This window comes from Astatotilapia calliptera, chromosome 5 (assembly GCF_900246225.1).
Source record: "Astatotilapia calliptera chromosome 5, fAstCal1.2, whole genome shotgun sequence".
Taxonomy (NCBI): domain Eukaryota; kingdom Metazoa; phylum Chordata; class Actinopteri; order Cichliformes; family Cichlidae; genus Astatotilapia; species Astatotilapia calliptera.
In genome coordinates this window covers 21,469,383-21,490,488 of record NC_039306.1, presented here as the reverse complement: position 1 = coordinate 21,490,488, position 21,106 = coordinate 21,469,383, and the positions used below count along the sequence as shown (strand labels likewise).

Here is a 21,106-nt window from a genome sequence, read left to right as displayed (position 1 = left end):
TGGTGTTTAATTGCTCATTCACCTATAGCAGGGGTCTGCAACCTTTAACACCCAAAGAGCCACTTGGACCTGGTTTCCACGCAAAAGAAAACACTGGGAGCCGCAAATACTTTTTGAAATCTAAAATGAAGATAACACTGTATATATTATTTTGTTTTTTTACCTTAATGCTTTGTGTGAACAACTAAAGTAAGTAAGTAAAGTTTATTTATCAAGCGCTTTTCACAGACAGGCAGTTACAAAGTGCTGTACACAAATATTAAAATAAACAATACAATCAATAGACATTATACACAATGTAAAAGATCAAATGTAAATAATGTAAAGAATATAAAATACGTAGATCAACAAAAGGCTTGTTTGAACAGAAAAGTTTTTAACTGCTTTTTAAAAGAATCCACAGATCAACTAAGGTGTGTTGCTTATGAAATCCATGAAGTGCTACAGAGAAAATAGAGAACTTCTGCAGGAAGCACTGGGTGGAATTGTGGGAGAAGTCTGCAGTGTAGATGGTGAAGAGGAACGGAGCCAGAACCGTTCCCTGTGGGGCCCCCGTACTGCAGACGACCCTGTCCGACACACAGCCCTGAGTCCTCACATACTGTGGTCGGTCGGTGAGGTAGTCCAGGATCCAGGTAGTGAGGTGATGGTCCACTCCAGAGTTCACCAGCTTGTCCTTTAGAACCGAGGGAAGAATAGTGTTGAAGGCACTGGAGAAATCAAAGAACATGATTCTCACAGTGCTTCCAGCGGTCTCCAGGTGAGCGAGGGAACGATGTAGGAGGTGAATGACGGCATCATCCGCTCCAATGCCAGGCTGGTAGGCAAACTGAAGTGGGTCCAGTGATGAGCTTATTAGGCGCCGAAGCTGAGCCAGGACCAACCGCTCCAGGGTCTTCATCAGGTGGGATGTCAGAGCCACCGGCCTGTAGCTGTTGAGGTCCTTGGGGCGTGAAGTCTTTGGCACTGGTACAACACAGGAGGTTTTCCAGAGCTGTGGGACTCTTCCCAACCTCAGGCTCAGGTTGAAGAGGTGCTCCATCACCCCACACAGTTGGTCCGCGCAGGACCTGACGACCCTCGAGCTGTCAGGTCCTGCGCGGACCAACTAAATAATCAAAGTCTAGTTTTGTGTGAAAGTGAAGACCTGAAATACATTCAAAGAATTACTAGAAATATGTGGTGAAGTTTCCATTTGAATCATGAGCAAAATGAGCATTTTCACCTGAATCCTTTTCACTGAATCCCACCCTAATCCTATACTGTTAGATCCAAAGGTTTTTGGACAGTGACATAAAAAAAGATTATGCCTCTCTACACCACCACAGTAGATTTTAAATCAAATCACAATTTTTCCTAAAATGTTGCATTAACTACCTAAAAGTAATTGGACAAACTAACATAATGTTAATTACATGGAATGTCTTTAATACTTGATGAAAGTCTGTGGACATAATCAAAAGCTGTTTCCTCCCCTGAGATCCTCTGCTAGACCTTGGCTCTCTCTGCCTTTAGTTTTGTCTTTGATAACTGAAAAGCATGCTCTGTTGGGTTGAGATCAGGTGACTAACTTGGCCACCGAAGAATATCTAAAATATTTTGCCCTGAGAAAATCTCAGCTTGCTTTTGCAGTATGCTTTGGGTCATAGTCCATTTGCAGTGTGAAGTGCAGGATTTGGTTGAATCTGAGCAGACATAGCCCTGTACACTTTTATCAGTCATTCATCCTCCTGCTTCTATCAGCAGTCACATCGTCAATAAACACTAGTGGTCCAGTTCCACTGGCAAACGATACATGCCTGTATCATGACACTTCCTGCACTATGTTTCACAGATGTATTTTGATTTGGCTCAAGGGCTGTTTTTTTCCTTCTCCATACTTTTCTCTTCCTAGCTCGTACAAGTTCTTCTTGGGTTCATCTGTCCAAAGAACTTATTTTAGACCAACGCGGGCTCTTTTAGATGTTTTCTTTAGATGTTTTCTGGGAAAGTCTAATCTGTCCTCTTATGGCTGAAGGGGTATTGTCGTCATCACAGTTAGCGGGATGATTGTGAGTTTGTGAATGTGATAACTCGAGAATGAGGCAATGTTTGAATTTAATACAGTGGGTGCAGCTAATAAAAATCTCAACGACCTTGAGTTTGAGCCCAAGGTCAAGTTTTCTGAAAATCTTTTAAACGCAGTAACACAAGAAGAAGTTCATGTAGGGTTTTGAAATTGATCCCACAGGTGTCTCTGCTACTAGGGTGAGTCATACCATTGGCGATTATCAGTGTTTTTGTTCTTTAGTGTAACCAGTAGTTTGCACCTTCTTGTAAATCCTCCTTTCCCAATCATGAAGTCATCTCTTAATTGTAGACTTTGACAATGATGCAACTGTATCTCACTGAGTGTTCTTGACTTGGTCAGATGTTGCTATTAAATTAATTTGGTTATGATCATTTGGTAGGGGTCGTCTGTGGTCTTTCAGGCCTTTGATTGTTGATTTGGACCTAAAGTTTGTGCTGTCCCTCGTAGGTTTATTTACTTTTTTCAGTCTAATGATGGCCTCCCTCACTTCCAACAACATCTCGCCAACGAGGGAAGAGACCTTATCTGCCCATTATACTGATTAACATTCAATTGTCCAATTACCTCTGAGCCCCTGAAAATTGTTATTAAAAACAATTTAAAAAAAACCCAAGATAAAAACGTCTCTAACTCCTAAACTGTTAATGCAGTTAGTAAAACTACTTGAATTAAAGCTGAAATCCTGCCAATTCAAACGCATTTTGATTGTCTGATTCAGATCTGTTGTGATGAAGTACTGAGGCAAAATTGCAAAAAATGTGTCATTGTCCAAAAATTCTGGGATTTTTACCTCCATAAACTGTAAGTGGTAAAAAAAAAAAAGATAAGCGGCTTTTTTCTGTCTTGTAATATTAAATACTGCCTACATTTAACTGAGTGCTGAATTAGCTTGATATTTTTATGGTTCAGCATGTTTGGAGTTGGGCATGCTAATCTTTATTGTTTGACATTTCCAAATACAACCTGTACATATAACCTATGGTGTGTTTAGTTAGTACATAGTTCATTTTAATCCAGTTCACTCACATGAATTGACTAGTTGTTGCAGCTGATGTGTTTCATAATGTAAAGATGTGAAATAAATCAATACAGTTAAAAACAGTAGAGAAAGTGACTTAGTGCAGATGTGTTGGCAGGTGTTAGATTGTTTTAGTAGGAGAAAATGTTAATGTCTACTGTTAAAGGAGAATAAGTAGATGACATGTTAAGGTATCTGTGCAGGTGACATTAACACTGGATGTGAAAGTAGCCCATGTGCAAAACCGTGACCTGGAACATGCTACTTTTACTTCTCTATATGACAAAGGGACGGATCTTGTGTTGCTTCCATAATCATCAGATTAGATTTGATTTAAGTGATACATGTGTTATTGACCACAGAGAAAGTTTCACTGTGCCAGTCTGACGCCATGGCCACCCTGGGTCTACGCACTCTATGATTCAGTAAGTACTGCAGCCCGCGGCACTTCCTCCTCTATATATAAACATGACACACAAATGAATATAAACCAAGATTTCTCGGCTTTTGGTGGTTCACCTCACAGGAGTCGCTCATGAACAGGGTGAAGAAACAGCTTCATGAATGGGATGAGAATCTGAAGGATGATTCCCTCCCGGCGAATGCAGTAGGTCAGACTATGTTGATTTTATTCCAGAAGGTACAGGTACAGATGCAGACAAAATTATTACCTCCCCTATTATTAAAGTGATAAAGTCAAGGGGAATTTCTACATAGCTTTTCTAAACACACTAGTTTTTTTGCAGAATGTCACTTGAGAAAGTGTTGTTCCAAAAATAAAATAAGTTTAGATTTAAGAAAAGGAATTGTTGATGGTCACAAGGCAGGAGATGGATATACAAGGTTTTCTGAGAGTCACGAACTGGAGTGAGACGTATCAATAATAAATTCAAAGAGAGCTATTAATACAGAGCAAGCCTGGCAGAGGCAGGAAGCCAAAAAGGCTTCCAAAGGCTCTGGAATGAAAACTAGTGAGAGATGTGTTTAAAGACCCCAGAACAAAATGCAGAGACACTAGTAAATGATTTAGCAAAGTCAGAAATTGTAGGATCAAAGGACACTCACTGGAACGCCGCACAGGAATGGACTGTACGCCATCAACATGGCCCTACACTTCATCCTGCAGCATCTGGACTCCCCAGGAACCTACGCCAGGATCCTGTTTGTGGACTTCAGCTCTGCCTTCAACACCATCCTTCCAGACCATCTCCGAGGCAAGCTTTCCCAGATGAATGTGCCTGATCCCATCTGCCGGTGGATCACTGACTTCCTGATGGACAGGAAGCAGCATGTGAGGCTGGGAAAGAATGTCTCGGACTCCCGGACCATCAGCACCGGCTCCCCTCAGGGCTATGTTCTTTCTCCTCTGCTCTTCTCCCTGTACACCAACTGCTGCACCTCCACCCACCAGTCTGTCAAGCTAATCAAGTTTGCAGATGACACCACCGTTATTGGACTCATCTCGTTATTGGACTCAGGCAGGAGGCTCCGGTCCATTCGCACCAGAACCTCTCGCCATAAGAACAGTTTCTTCCCCTCTGCTGTTGGACACATGAACAATAACCATATGACTGTACCCGCCACTAACACATGACCCTACGCTGTGTCACTGCATCATTCTATGTTTGGCACTGATCACCACCTGCACTCATGTATATATCTTTCAACGTAGCACTCTTAATTCTTATTCTCATGTATATATCTCATGTATATCTCATGCACATATCTTTCCACGTAGCACTTTTAATTCTTATCCCTACTTTTATTTTTTTCATGTCTATTTAAGTGCTATTTATGACAGCATGTTTGCACTGAAGCACCGCAGCAATTTCCTAATGTTGTATATTCATGTAATTAACACATTTTGAACTCATAAAGAAATATAACAAAAGGAAAGACACCCAGCTGAACTAAAATGATCCATGTAGCAAACAAAAACTGTTGTGAGCTGCCACCCTTATATCGCCTTTGGGCTTTTGGAGCCTTGATCTGACTTTTAAAAAATAATTGGAAAAAAAAGCACAATGCTGCTAAAACAAATAGATATTTGCAAAATTCTGCCTAAATATGTATTTTACCTGGTTAATGTGTGTGGCGGGGCGTGGTCTGCAGTGCCGCTGTATGGGAGTCGGACGCACCTCAGCGGCACCCGCAATCACGTCTCGCCACCTTAAAGTCTGTGCTCTCTCTGCTGTTGTGTTGTCAGGCTGTGAGCTGCAAAGCTACAGCTGGCTGTATGCGTACAGCAACCGTGTGTGAAAAGTGGTCAATAAAGAGATGCTGAAAAGAGTGTTCATGCAAACATTGTCGGGTCTGCCGTGGTATGTTTACAATGGGACTTCTGGTCCCAAACCTCTGTGCGCAGCGTCTGCAAATTGGGGCTGTACGAAGTCACTTTCATCTTCACGCAGGACTGTAAGCTGTCATCTGTGAGGCGTGAGCGGTGTTTGTTTTTAACATAGTTCACGGTGGAGAACAGCTGCCGACATAATATGGATCCGAAGATCCATATTTGGCCTACCTGGGGTCGAAAGTCTCGATAAATGCATGCCGTTTCAGCGGGTACACCGGCTTCCGCGAGTGTGACGCTTATTTTGAGCGATGAAAAAAACAAGATATAATTTTATTTTTATATTTCAAAATCACAACAATCTTCCAATTTAGAACTACAAGTTAAAAAAAGAACTAAACATATAAAAAAAAACACTTCAGCTAAATACTTCTAATTTAATTTCCCAAACCACCCGGAGCCGCAAAATAAAGACTAAAGAGCCGCATGCGGCTCCGGAGCTGCGGGTTGCCGACCCCTGACCTATAGGGATCAGAACCTCAACGAGCTGCTTTTACCAGGCCCGAACCTGGGGGCCTCTCTTCTTGGTGTGCTGCTACGCTTCAGAGAATGCTCCATCGCAGTTAGCAGTGACATCAAGGGGATGTTCCACCAGGTGAGGCTACTGCCCGATGACCGGCCACTACTACGTTTCATCTGGCGCGATCTGCAAAGAGACACCCATCCCAAGGTGTAGAATGGCAGGTGCTCCCCTTTGGGACAACATGCTCACCATGCTGTGCAATTTATGCACTCCAGCGACACGTCCATGACCACAGTGACCAGGGAGATGACGTGCGTGACTCCATTGAGAAGAATTTTTATGTTGACAACTGGTTACAGAGCTTCTCTTCTCCAGATGTGGCAACAAAGGTTGTGGACAAACTACGGTCACTATTATAGGAGGGAGGATTTGAGCTAAGACAGTGGGCCAGCAGCACCCCAGATCTCATCAGCCATCTACCAAAGGAAATAAGATCGGAGAGCAGCGTACAGTGGCTGAATCAAACTGATATGGACCCTCAAGAATCTGCTCTAGGTCTGCGCTGGATGTGCTGCTCTGACACTCTGCACTACAATGCAGTTGGAGAGGAATCCTCCTACCATGAGAAACCTCTACCGGGTTCTGGCGAGTCAGTATGACCCACTAGGGTTTCTCGTCCCCTTCACAACGAGGGCGAGTACTAGTCCAGCAGTTGTGGGACAAAAAGCGTGAGTGGGATGACCCCCTGTTACCAAGTGACCTGCTCTGCATGGAACGAATGGGAAGGTGAGCTGCAACATCTGGACAACATCAGTCTACAACGTTGTTATGTGAGCCCAGAGCTGGACAAATCCTACAGTAGACGTGAATTGCACATCTTCTGCGATGCATCTCCACAGGCATATGGAAGTGTTGCCTACCTACAGATGCTGCTGGAAAGGTGGAAGTTGCTTTCCTGACTGCCTGCTCTAGGGTGGCTCCTAAACGGCAGATCTCCATGCCACTTTTGGAACTATGTGCAGCCTTGACTGGAGCTCTGCTCAACATTTGGCAATAAACCCCATTCTGATTCTGATTCTGATTCTGATTCTGACTGCAAGGTTGCTGAAGGGGAAAAACTCCACTTCTGTAGAAAAAGACACTTTTAAACCAGACTGAAATATGCTAAAGACAACCTGGAAAAAGATTACGCAGAACTATTTGGCCACAGAAACGTTGCTTATATCTGGAGGAAGAAGAGCGGTGGACAGCCCAGAGAGCACCACAATGAAACATGGTGGTCGGAGTATCATGTAGGGATTCTTCGGTGCATCTGGAACTAGGAATCTCATCAAGGTGGAAGGAATAAAGAAGAAAGACATGGAGATTTTAAAAGAAAGCAGTCAGCAGCATAACTGGTTCTGGGTCATTGCTTTGTCTTCCAGCACAGTGACTCAAAACATACATGGCTCCTGGTGAAGAATTGCTATCAGAAGACCAAAGTGAACATTACTGGCTAGTCTGCACAAAGCCCTGGCTTGAATCCGAATGAAAATTTATGTTGTGTACCGAAGACCAGAAGGAGGAGGGGGTGGTGGAGATTGACCAAAGAAGAATGGGCTGGGATTGCTCAGAAGACGTGTGTGAAAACCACAACAAATATCTGCAAGGTGTTACCCAGAAAAAAGGATACGCAATAGATTATTAGCATCAGGGGGGTTAATAATTTTCACCTGATTGTTTCTGTTTCTTGTGAAATTGTTTTGTTTCTGTGTGCAAAGTAAAATATGGTACGCAATCCCTATTGGGAACTACTTTTTTAGGGGGGCTAATAATTCTGTCCTCATCTGTATGTAAACATGCACACTCGCAATTTGTTTGTGTTCATTGTACTTTCTGTCCTCTTTATTTCATCGCTCTCTTGTCCTTCTGTCTACGCTCTGTCAGATTTCTCCTACAGAGTAGCAGCCTGTCTGCCCATAGATGATGCTCTGCGGCTCCAGCTATTAAAGATTGGCAGCGCCATCCAGAGACTTCGCTGTGAGCTAGACATTATGGATCGGGTAAGTAAAAGTCACCAACAGCCTCGCTGACCTGCCCCAAACCTCAGACATAATTTGTCTTATGCAGTGATAAGATTCCTACTTGTGCTTTACTGAGCACACAGTGTCCCTCTGGTGTGTCTTGTTATATTTAACCATGTCTGACGGGGGCTGACAGATGTGTTAGTGCTGCAATATTTCAGTTTTCAGAGTCAAAAGCAGCCATTGCAGCATTTAAGGTTAATGGACCGGTATTTAGCATGCAGTGAACATCAGCTGTTTGTCACCTTGAAGGGGTTGATCTGATTTTAAGGAGAGGTTGGACACAGCAAGAGAGCTATCCATATTTCAATTAAAGAAAAAAACTCAAAACAAAGCACTCTGGCCACTGTAGATCTGCTTTTACTCAGTCATGTGGGCCAAAGCAGTCACAGGTTGTTTTTAGCCGTGTTAGCAGTATGGCTTTGTAGTAAGGACACTTATGCTGGTCAGTGGTTTCATCACTTTGCTGCGATTGAAATTGCTTCATAATTGTTACATTTGGCAAAAACATTTAACTCCCACTCCAGATGATTTGAAATCATCTCTGGTCTGGTAGCTGTTCTTCTAATCCCTTTAGTCAGCTCCGCTATTTACAGAGACTATTCTTCAGGCCCTCTTCAGTCATTGCCATACTTGAGCACAGGAAGACATGTTCCACACATGCTCAGTGGAGAACAGCAATAGCTACTTTGTTTGTGTTCATCTGAAGAGGATGACAAAAAGCTATGTGTGAGTGCTTAATGAGAGTAAAATCAAAGAAGGGAAGGAGAGGAGTTGCATTAAAGCTCCTATATTGTGTAGCGTATTGGTTAATACGGAGACGGGTTACGCCCTCACGGGGCTTTCATCAGCATCAAACACACATTGTTTACTCCTTCTTCTCTTAGATACTCCCATTAGGATTCCACATTGTCGATCATCCATTTTCATCTCTCCCAGTCTTTTTTGTCTTTCTCTGTCACATGTCCAGCACCTGACTGTCTGCTCTCACAACATCCACAAACCTCTTGTGCCTTCTTTTTTTTCCCCTCTTGCCCAGAAGCTCAAACTTTAATAACCTTCTCTTAAAGATAACCATCATTTCTCCTTCCTCTCCATTTTGTCCCTGAGCCTTCCCTCTAATATGCTCATTCCTAATCCTGTCCATCATTTTCATTCCCAGTGTAAATCTCCTTCGCATGAGAAACTACCTACAGTTCTGCTTCCTGACCTTTTATCTCGAACCTGCAATTGAGTCCATAAGTTTCTGTGACATTTCTTGTCATTTTGCCTCTGTACACCAACATAGTGGATTTTATATACTCAAGATTGAAGTGATTGAAGTGCAGCGTTTTAGCTTTCATTCAAAGGTTTTTTACAGAAAGCTTTGTATTACCTGTTTAGGAATTTTGGCAATTTATGTGCATAGTCCCTCATTTTCAGAGGTACAAAATGAACTGGACGATTGACTGACAAGGCTAGTTGAAGCCTTTTCCCCGTTATTTAATGAGAAATAAAGTATATGTAATATATGTAAGTTAAGATCATCTAACTAAGTCAGGTTCTGTCAGGTTCTCCAATCAAGAGTCTTCTTCATGAGTTTTAGACTTTAGGCTCCTTATTCAAATTATGTAATTTTTTTTCCAGTTGCTTTTGAGTCTCTGAAAATGGGAGACTGTATAAAAATGGCTGAAATCCCCACACAGTTAATGCAGGACTTGAAGCGTCTGGAATTAAAGCTCAAAGTCTACAATCTTGATTCTTTAATTTGAAACTCACTGTGGTGGTGTAAAGGTGCTTAATTACAACAAATTATGGACCTAACTGTATATGACACACCCGATCTCACTGCCACCTTTCCTTTTACTTCCATCACAAATCATCCTGATATGCTCTTCACCTTTCTTCCATGACCGGCGGCTCTCTGAATGGACAACACATCTGATATCGTAGTGGCTCACACTATGATATCAGGGTCTTAATCTAATAACAAATTAAAAAAAAAAAAAGATTGCAATCAAGGTACTTAAAAATATTAAATATAAATCACAACAACAGTCGCCTCAAGGCGCGTTATATTGTAAGGTAGACCCTACAATGATAAATTCAGAGAAAAACCCCAAAATCATATGACCCCCTATGAGCAAGCGCTTTGGCCACAGTGGGAAGGAAAAACTCCCTTTTAACACGGAGAAACCTCCAGCAGAACTAGGCTGGCCTGGAGGGGTGGCCATCTGCTGCGACCGTTTGGGGTAAGAGGATATGTTAAGCTGTTTGATGGCAGCACCATGTCTCTGAAAGCTGGGATGAAAACAAAAAAGTCTGGGAAAGGAAGCAAGGTACTAAAAAGAAATCATTTTGCAACTAATGAATTAAATTGACAAGAGGCCAGTAACATGAGTGGGTATAACATTTTTTTTAAAAAAAGCACCTTAGAGAGGTAGAGTTCCTCAGAAGTAAAGATGGGCTGGCCTTCACCAATCTGCAACAAATTGTTCCTCAGTGTAAACATACAGTACGTAACATCAAATGACTTGGAGAAGAATAGGACAACATTCCTCTCGTCAGTTCTTAGTCATTTACAGACTGATTTACTAACATGTTTTCTATGTTGTGAATGAAAAATGGTTTTTAAAAAAAAAAAAGAAAAAAAGGTGTGGCTCTAGTCAGTTAGCCAAATCCAAATAATAAGGAGTAAAATTAGAAAAACAAACAAACATCTAATTGGTTAGCAAGCTCAGATGACTGATTCAGGAGGAGGATGGTAAGTTAATGTTAATGATTTTCCAGGCATGTTTATATAAACCGTGATCAGTGTGTCGCACTTGTGTTGAATCAGAAGCTGAAGCTTGATTTGTGAAGTGCTCGTTAAATGTGTTTGCCCATTATCTGTTGTCCCTTCTTTCTGATTGAGGATAATAATCCCTCTCACCAACGACACTGACGTGACCTGAGCTCGGGCCATGTTTTGAGTCGCATTTGTGGAAGCGTGACGAATGGCATGATTAATATAACGCCCTCAATGAGCCTCAACAGTGGACGCTTTGCTTTGAAAATATGTGACATGTATACATATTGTTAAAACCCTCTTTTCTCTCCTCCTCCTCAGTGCACGTCGCTGTGCTGTAAACAGTGCCAGGACACGGAAATCACCACAAAAAATGAGATCTTCAGGTGAGCGCTTGTTTTTGATTTTTGTTAAAATAGTAGTTGATAGTGATCAGCACATAGTGGTTCCGTCTCAGCACTAGTAACATCCTTCTCACATCACTGGAAATTTGGATTCAGTAATAGAATAAAAGATGATGTAACCAACTTCACAGATTTCACAGATTTCCATGTTCAAGTCGGCAGTTTTTCCTGCTTTTAACAATAATGGAGTGTAGTAGACTTTTATAGTTTTTTGAGTTGTTTCCGGAGCAGCTGGCATAATTGGGGGTGGAGGTTTATGACAGTTTTATTAGGTCTTATTATCCAAGTTCTTCTTGTTTTTTTTTCTTCATTGTAATCACTGAAATTATTAGCACGTCAAAGTTAAGACCAATTTGTCTGTCTGAGAGTTACGTAAACTCTGGGATTACATCAGGAAAGTAAGTGGTGCTTCTCTACACCTCCTCACTCACACAGTCTAAGTGCACTCTCTTATATGCACACTGTTATATAATGTCATTTTCTGACGGTTTGCTGTGTAATGGTTAATCTGTTTGTCCAACAGTGACACAAAAAACCTTGAACAGTCATGAAATTGCCCAGAACATTCTTAGGGGTTTATGAGAAAAGTGCACTCTCTGTTTTGTCATCCATATATTTTGAGTCAGTGAGTGATTATGTGTGAGAGAGGCAAGCAGACTAATAGTTGAAGCACTGCCTCTGACGAATTTACATACTGTATGGTGCTAATGCATCTTCTTTCAATGCCAGAGCAGAAGTACATTAAATGTAACCAAATTACCGCTTTAAAGACTGACTGAAAATGAAGTTTTTGGGGCTGATTATACTTAGTGTGTTTGTGTGTGTGGGACATCAAAATGTCTTTTGATGCGTCATTTCTGATTGTGTTTGGCTTTTGATACTTCAAACCTTATTCATGGTGTGGGTTTAGCGCTGTACAGGAGCTGCTCTACCGCCTGGCTGTAGCGGTAGAGCAGCCAGGCGGTAGAATTGGTCACCTACTAATCGGAAGGTTGGTGGTTCGATCCCTGGCTACTCCAGTCTGCATGTCAAGTGTCCTTGGGCATCGGAGAGCAACCCCAAGTTGCTCTCCGATGCATCCATCGGAGTATGAATGTGCGTGACCGTAGTTAGGAAGCACTCAGTATAGAGAAAGTGCTTGTGAGAATGGGTGTGATTGGGTGCATGTGGCATGTTGTATAGAGCGCTTTGAGTACTCCAGGAGAGTAGAAAAGAGCTATACAAGAATCAGTCAATTTACAATTTTACCACTTACAGTACTGTGCAAAAGTCTCGAGTCATCTTCATTTCTTTATATTTTGCTTCCAAGCAGCCAGACTTTCTTGTAACCTTTTCAAGTTGTTTTAAGCAATAGTTCTTCAGGCTTTTCTGAAGGTCTTTGGAAGTTTTCCGTTCGACATTTTCACTCCGTTTCAGTGTAAACCTTGTAACTGACCATTTTGAGAGGAATGTTTTTATTTATTAAGCCACGTAACACTGACCTATGGATCATTCAAGCATAAAAAAGACACCTAGCTCAAGTGATGAACCAGTATTGTGTCTAGACGTAATACAAACAACCAATTTTAAATGGCGTCTTTAGGTACTTTGTTACTGTCAGCCTACTACAAAACACATAATTTAATCACATTTGTTTTTGTTGACTCTATAATAAATGCCACAGATAATACAGTTTACAGCATAAAATAGTATTTTTTGCACCAACAAGGTGATTCGCAAAGAGATATTAGGAAAACCTGCCATTGTCTATGGTCTGTCCTTAAAGAAATGTAGGAAAACTGGACAGGACAAAAGAAGAAATGACAGGCTGAAGTAACATCAGCAGATGAACAATATCGGAAAGTCTGAAAGACGAATCCAAATTTGAAAAATGCACAATGGAACGATATCAGCCTTGGCTTAGCCTCTCCAGGTTATTGAAACAGTGTGGGGTAATCTTGACAGCACAAACAAAAGACAGTCAAAGAAGCTCTTTGAATGTCCTTCAAGAAGCCTGGAGAACTATTCCTGAAGACTCCTTAAATAAATTAGAAGAAAGCTTTCATAAGTAAGTTCAGGCTGTGTTGAAGTATAAAGGTGATCATAGTAAATATTGACTTTCAAGCTCATTTTACAAACTCTTATTTTACCTTAGATACTGTATTTCATTGTATCATTGCACATGTTTTAATAAATCACTGCACTTTCTTCCCATTTTTCTCCAGGGATGAGTTGAAACTTTTGCGCAGTCCTTTTGAGTTTCCAAATTTCACTCTTAGCTCCATGAAAAGGAGCAAATGTTCTCCTCCAGCTAAAGGTAGATGACAAATAAAGGCAAAAAAAGCCCCCATCATAAGAAGCCTTAACCTCAGCCTAACATAACAGCTTCACTGGTCCTGGAGATGAACACCACTCCTCTAAAAGACATTTCCTCATTTTTTTTCTCTCCCTGTTTTAATGATGCCACTGTGTAATCAGACCAAATGGGTTGTTATCTGGTGGTGCTAAGGTCTTAGCATAAGATTCATGTTATTTTCATATTCTTCTGTCACTCTGAAAGAGATCATGACCAACAGGAGAGAGGTGATTTCTCCCTCTAAGGCAGGAAGTGGATACCAACCATGCCAGTAAAATGCCTTCACGGTATATCAGAGCCAAAGTCCTTCCATCTAGTGGTCAAGCATTCAGTTTTTAAAATTGTGTGAGTCATGCGTACGCCTGCAGTTTTATGTTGCATTTTTAGCTTAGCTGAAAATAGCACAGATGAGATTCAAAGTTCTTAAGAAGCTCCACTGAAAACATTACCCAAAAGAGTTAAAATGCTCTAAGAAGGAAACGATGAAGACAGAAAATTTGTCTTCATTGTTAATATAAAAATGATGAGCACAGCTGAACTTTTTGGCATTTTCAATTTTAGACCTCTTAAAGCCCGTTTCCCCTTTTCATTTTCAGTGTCTCACTTTCATGATGTTTTGTTTTGGCTCAACAGTTTACTGAATTCACACATTTTCCACCTGCCTCTCTCTCTCTCTCTGCCTCTCTCTGCAGCCTGTCCTTGTACGGCCCCATGGCTGCGTACGTCAACCCTCACGGTTACGTCCACGAAACGCTGACTGTCTACAAAGCCAACAACCTTAACCTGGTTGGAAGGCCATCTACGCTGCACAGCTGGTTTCCAGGGTAAATATTTTTAGCATACAGCATGAGTGTGCTTTCCATAAATGGATGTTTTAAGTAAGAGACACATCTCTTGATACCTCACAGCCCAGGGCTTAGAATTTAATGGCATCTGGTGTAGCTGCAAGTTGCTGTGACACTGCTCAGTGCCTGAAATTAAAATGCTTTGTACTGTACTTTGTGTCAACTTGGTTATCAATGGTGCATCTCTTTATGCATGTTCAGGTTGTGCAATCTTGGATTCTGCAGTCAGTGAAGCCTCCAAATTACTTACACTAATAATCCGCTCATCCTTCTTCTCCTGCTTTTCCCATTCAGGGTCACAGGGTGTTAGTCTGTCCTACCTGCCATAGGGCAAAAGTGAGGGTAATCCCTGGACAGGCCATCAGGCTGTCACTGGGCTCATTTAGTAATTAAATAACCCAATTTAAATTCCTGCAACATGATACCTGTGCAAAGCACTTTATGCTGACAGTAATGTCAGTTTTTCTTTTAAAATTTTAAGATATTTTTAAGGTTGTATCGCTGAACTACACTGTGAGAGATTTGGTGAATGATAACAGAATTAAACAGACCTGTAAGAATCTGTTTCAGAGTTTTAGAAGTTGAGGTTTAGATTCGACCAGGCGAATCAGACTCCAGAGTGGGACTTGTGATTTGGTTCTGTCGCAGACAAAAACAGTCACACTCTTAAGAGGAATGAGTTTGGACACAAATGACTTCTAGATCAATTTTACTTTTCAGTGCAAACGTGATCTGACCTCATTCCGACTCATCTGAGAGATGTACACATAAACAACTCCAGCAGCTGTGCATGCTCTGAATATTGATACACAGATGAGCAAAATCAACAGTTTCTGTAGTTGCAAACCACTACTTATGTTTTTTCTGCCACATGATAAAATGGGCTACTCCAGTATAATACAGAGTTATTCTAGAAGTTTCTTGAGACATGGTTTGCTTTTGTTTTGTTTTTGCTTTGACTCTGGGCTTACAGAGTAATACTGTGAACTTCTTAGTTATGTGAATTCAAGGTATATTTGACTTTCTGTACATAGTTTTCATTTGTATGTTTCACCTTTACTGTACATGTGATTCGGCGCGTTTTTTACTGAGACATCGTTGAATCTATTCTTATGGCACACTCACAGGGAGGACTGTGTTGGCATTAACTTGGAACTTGGAAGTCATCTAATCATGCGACAATAGAGTACAGTGCATAAGTCTTAAGTTGCACTTTATTTTTTTATTTGCATTGTTTTCTTGCCTCCAAAGAGCCGGACCTCCTTGTAATTTTTAAAGTGGTCCTGAGCAACAGTTCTTCAGGCTTTCTGCTTGTAGCAAAGTGCCAAAAGTATACACAGTACTGTATGCACTACTGATCACAAATGTGAAAATGTGGCACTTTAATTGCTTTCAGGTACGCCTGGACGATTGCTCAGTGTCGAACCTGCGGATCCCACATGGGTTGGAAGTTCACAGCCACCAAGAAGGACTTGTCTCCACCTCGTTTCTGGGGTCTGACCCGTTCAGCCATGCTCCCTCGTATCCCACAGAGTGAAGGGGAGGAGGGCAGAGAGGGTTCTCGCCTCTTCTGTCTGTGATACCAGACCATCTATTTGCCTCATTCAGAAAATTCCTGCAAACTTCCCACAGTCTGCATCTTTAGCCACTGTCTGGCTGCAGTTTCTTCAATCACAATGCCTGTCACCCCTGGCAACAAATTCAGCATATTAGCAGAAAGGTCATTTTGGCCTTCAGATGGCAATTTTTAAGTGCATATTTGAACTGGCTGGATGTAATTATTATTCTAAAAGGTTCTTAAAATGCGGAGGCGGTGTCGAGGTTGAAAGCAGTCTGTTAGAGTGAGAGTCAAACTGAGACTTGCAGAATAGACCATGATATGTGGTTAAGATCCCAGCATGCAGCTGCCTGATCTGCACCTCTTTCCAGCTGTTTTCCAAATAGAAGAACACACAGACCCACAGGGGGACGCTGAATGCATAATACTCTTTACCTTCACCTCCTCTCCTCTGTCTTAGCTGGCTGCATGCAGCTAAAATTGAGATGTCGTCGGCAAGCTGCGATGGCCACTTTAAGCTGTTGTAAAATCCGCACACAGTAATTTAATAGTCTAGCATTCAGATCCTTTGTGAGTTTCTCAGATAGGATTTCTAATATTATTATCAGCTGCGAGAGACCGGTGGAGAAAACTGTTAGAAAGAGAGTGCACTCATGTATGTGTAGATCTGTCACGATAGGAGATATTTTGAATTTTGGAATTACAGCGGATGTATTTTTGTATGCAAGAAGGTTGGAAATTAAGCTAACATATTCATTGATGTTTGGTGAAACTGCAATTTGTTATCACAGTGGATTTGTTTTGTTCGAAACAAAAGAAACTGAAGTGACAATAATGATATTGTGTAATATATCTGATATAATCTGTGTCTGTTTTGTATTCACTAGAGACTCATTATCCCATCTGGAGACGAGCATCATCTTTGATTGCACGAGTGAAAATTAGCGATGCATTGGTGCCTTGCGGCAGACTGTTTATCAAAGGTCAAAGCCCACTGAGACAGAGCAAGAGGAGCATTTACCCTTCTTTTAGTTTGTTCACGCGTGGTATGTTAAAATGGTGTGCCTACGTTCCAGCTCGGTGTCTTTTGAAGTGCGAGGAATCGGATTCAGAAAGGCAAAATAATGATAAGATTTAAGAGTTATTATTATTATTATTATTATTATTATTATTATTTTAATATTCTCTTGGGTTTGTAGGGTGACAGTTTTCAGGATTCTGTTGCAAGGGTAATGGCTCACGTCTGTATTTATGTACGGTAAAACTGAGGCAGTATTTGTTGTTTATATGGCTGTCGACCGACTGTTTGTAGAGTCTAATTTATTTATTTTTTTGCAAAACTCTTTTGCTGATTCTTTGTTAGGAAATTATCTTTTTATGAGTAAGCTGAGTAACACAATGAGAAATCATCTCGAATGTTTGTCTGATGACATGTTTTTGGATAGAGAACATCATTTTTTGGATAAACGCGTCTTTTTCTTCACTTTTTCTGCTGAGAGAGGAAAACATTGTTCATGTCTGTGGATCACATTAAACTGGCAATAGATACATTTTAACTTTACCCCTCTACCCTTCAAGCAATGCTGCAAAAACTGCAACACTTTCTGTTTACCCCCCCCCCCCCCCTCCCCCCCGTTTCTTTCTACCCTTGATTGTTACTCTGGTTGTTCTGCAGTCTTCTATTATTGCTGCCTGGTGTAAGCTATAGTAGTATGCGCATCTACAGACTGGTTTGCAACCATCTAGCAACCACCAGTTACAAGGGAAAAATGAGCATTTCCTGACTGATTAAGAGTGGTTGCTGGGGGTTAATGGTAGCTGCTGGGGAAGTGGTTGCTAAAGATCCAGTTGTGCAGGCCTATTCAGTGACCCCATGGCAACCAGCAGGCACCAGGAGAAAAACTGCCAACTAGTTGACCAAAATCTCCTTGTGATTGCTTTGGTTGCTAGCATATTGCTGTGGTTGTAGTTTGAATTTAAGTGTCTGAGTGTGACACAGACAGGAAATAGAGAAAGTTCACCTTCACAGTAAAAGTTGTCTCAGCTCTGCAGCTAATTTATTCAAGCCACAATTTTTCTTCAAGTTGGGCTAGTGTATAGGAAGTATTTGCAGACGAACATTAAAACCACATGCAACACCTGTGGGTTTTGGTGAAACATCGTGTTTGCTTACGATTTCATCCAGTGAGAGCCAGAGACCTCCGCGAACTGGTGCCAAACATTCGAGGAACATATCCCATTTAAATTTGGCTACACCTACCCTCAAATGATGTACAAATGATCCAAACAGGTCTTCCAGAAAGCCGTCATGAGACAGAAGCTGCCCAGGAACGGGAGAAGTCCTTTAAGGGACAGAAGGTGCTTGGCCATGTTTAAATCAAGTATACTTTCTGCTCTTTCAGGATGGAGTCATAGAATTTTTATCATTGGAGCCTCTGATAGCCACTACATTGTAATAGCTACTTTCAGCTGCTGCATCAGTCAAAGGGGGCCACCAAATATTTGACTTCCAGTTGATACCCTTCCTTATGCAACCCCAAAGGGATATGTTTCTCCTCCTGGGATTTAACCAGGGATTGTTTGCTTGTCAGGCAAATGTGTAAATGTGTACATTATGTAATCCACATTTTCTTAATGAGGATTTAAAGTAATTATTGCCACTTTAAGCCACATCCACTGCCTGTTAAACAGAAAGCTGGAGGAAACTGCTTGTATGTGACAGTAATTTAACTCAAAAATTGAAAAGCAAGATTAGTGGTTCAATCAGGCAGAGGCTCATAATATTACTACTTAACTATTAAACCTTAAAGAAAGGAGATGATGGTACAAAGTTGTTTTTTTTGTTTTTTTTTGTTTTTTGTTTTGGCCTTAGGACAGAGGCACATTAGTTGTTCTCACTGGTTTCCAGTCTTCACGCTAACCTAACCAGCAGCTGGTTCTGGGCTTTCTTCTAACAGACATGTCATATTTCTCTCAGCATTAAAAAAAACTAACAAGCCAATTTAAAAAAAGAATCTATTTCTCTAAAGGGGAGCAACTTACAATTTCAAATTTCTTCCTTGTTATTCTTACTGCTGAAACATGAAGTGTACAGAGTTGTATTGATACTTGGTGGGGAAATACCTTTGTTATTTAATAGTTTATCTAGATGTAATCCAATCACCAATCTTCATATTATTGCTGTTCCCTCAAAAATCTGAAAATGTGAGCTTCCGAGTATTTATTTTTTAAGCTTTTACTCATAATCTTCATATTTCATATCAAAACACTTTGTTTCGTCGAGCAGATATATCCGCTTTGAGAGGAGCTCAGAAATTTAAATGACTGTCTTGTGATCTTTTGATGACATTCTCCATCATATAACTGATTTGAGTGTTTGCCATGCCGTCTGATTTACACTCACATATTAAAAACTATAACCTGGATGCTTCACTGGATAAATCATCTGTTTGCAAAAGCCTTTGCTCGTTTCACCAAGCCATTCGTTGTACCACAAATTTAAATAAACACGCAGGTTCCAAGCAGTAGCTCTTGTCTCATGTTTGTCTAAAGAGGACATCTGTGGGAGGTTTTTGAGATGATCTGCTGAGCTGTAACATGCAGGTAGAGCTAACCAACTACCATGCGCCTTCATTGCAGCGTGCAGTATGCAGATGTGACTACGTGCAACTATGCAGATGCAAGTGGCTGGAGGATCATTGATATTCTGTAGCACGTGTGAGAATCTAATCAGTCCATGTATGGGAGCGGAGAATTGTCAGCCACTGTGGCCTTGAACGTGAGGGCCCATCGGAGAGGAGCATTTATAGTAAAAAAAAAAAAAAATGTTCACTTGGTTTCACACGTGGACTACGTGACCTATGGTCGTGGTTAAAAAGTAAAAACACCTCATCCCAGATCTTCTGGTCATTATCAGGTCTTAAATGAGGTTAATACACCCTCAGAACAAAAACACATGAAATATTACACTATGTCATTATGAATTTAACATAAGTTGAGCAAAAATACAGGTCCCATAAGTAAAATTTACCCATGCCTCCAAGAATAAATGCTTACATATACTATATTTCTCATAGTATGATTTTTGTCATGAATGTTGCCCCCCTGTTTTTCTCTGTAAAACATTAGACAGCTTCATTCATTTTTATACGAAAAATGGAAGGCACCGTACGATGACCATTTGAAAAACAAACAAAAAAATTATTCAAAACAAAAACAAATTATTCACAGTCACCACAGCAGGAACCTCTGCAGTATTTAATTTGGCAGATTTTTACGCCAGATGCCCTTCCAGATGCAACCCCCAGGGGATTTGTGTGTCCTCCCAGGAGGGGAGGCTTGTTAGGAAAATGTTTAAACTGCTACACCACAGAAAACAAATATTTAGCATACTGTTGTTTGCATATTGGTCAGCTTGTTTTGTGGCTTTAGCAGTTGTTTTGTTTCTCTCTTTCCTCCTTTATGAAAGGGATGATGAGGTGGTGCTTTTTCCTTAGTCGTCTGCGACCAGTTTCTGTAAAGTCGTTCCTCGATTTGTGGTCAACAAAAATCACGTAAATATAGAAAATCCTCCCTACAGTTCTCTATTGGAATTTGTTTAGATATAAATGTAGATACTCATTGATAGGCTAACTGGTAAAGTGCTTTAATTATTTTTTGAGTAAGTGTAAATGTACTTTTTTTTTTTTTTTTTTTTTTACAATTAGTCCAAATTGATGACAGCTGACTCATTATTATTAATTAAAGTGAGGTTTTTATTCTCACATAAGTTTCATATTGTAAAAAATATATATATACCTGTGTATGTATGTATGTGTTGTGTGTGTATATCTATCTATCTATCTATATCTATCTATATATATATATTACACATATGCTAACAGGTCACTTTATTAGGTACACCCGCTCAGCACTTTTAAACACACGTCTAATTAGCCAATCATATTGCAGCAATGCCATGCATTTAGGCAGGTGCACAACCTGCAAAAGTTCAAACTGGTCATCAGAAGGGAGACAGATTTAAATGACTTTGAATGTTGTTGGTGCCAGACAGGCTGGTCTGAGCATTTCGGAAACTACTGAAGTGATGGTACTTTCCCACACATGCATCTCTCAGGTTTACAGAAAATGGTCAGAAAAACAGAAAATGTCCAGTAGTGGTGAAAACACCTTGTTGATGCCAGAGATCAGAGGAGAATAGCTCGACTGCTTTGATCTTATTGGAAGGTAACA

General features: G+C 40.8%; 1 protein-coding gene across 1 annotated transcript; it reads left to right on the top strand.

Moving 5' to 3' along the window:
- Positions 1-1,085: 1,085 nt before the first annotated feature.
- Positions 1,086-19,401, top strand: crbn (cereblon). The gene is made up of 6 exons (XM_026168032.1): positions 1,086-3,514; positions 3,616-3,700; positions 7,829-7,944; positions 11,054-11,118; positions 14,164-14,295; positions 15,713-19,401. The coding sequence occupies exons 2-6, from the start codon at positions 3,625-3,627 to the stop codon at positions 15,894-15,896; spliced, it is 573 nt and encodes a 190-aa protein (XP_026023817.1). The 5' UTR covers positions 1,086-3,514; positions 3,616-3,624; the 3' UTR covers positions 15,897-19,401.
- Positions 19,402-21,106: the final 1,705 nt, after the last annotated feature.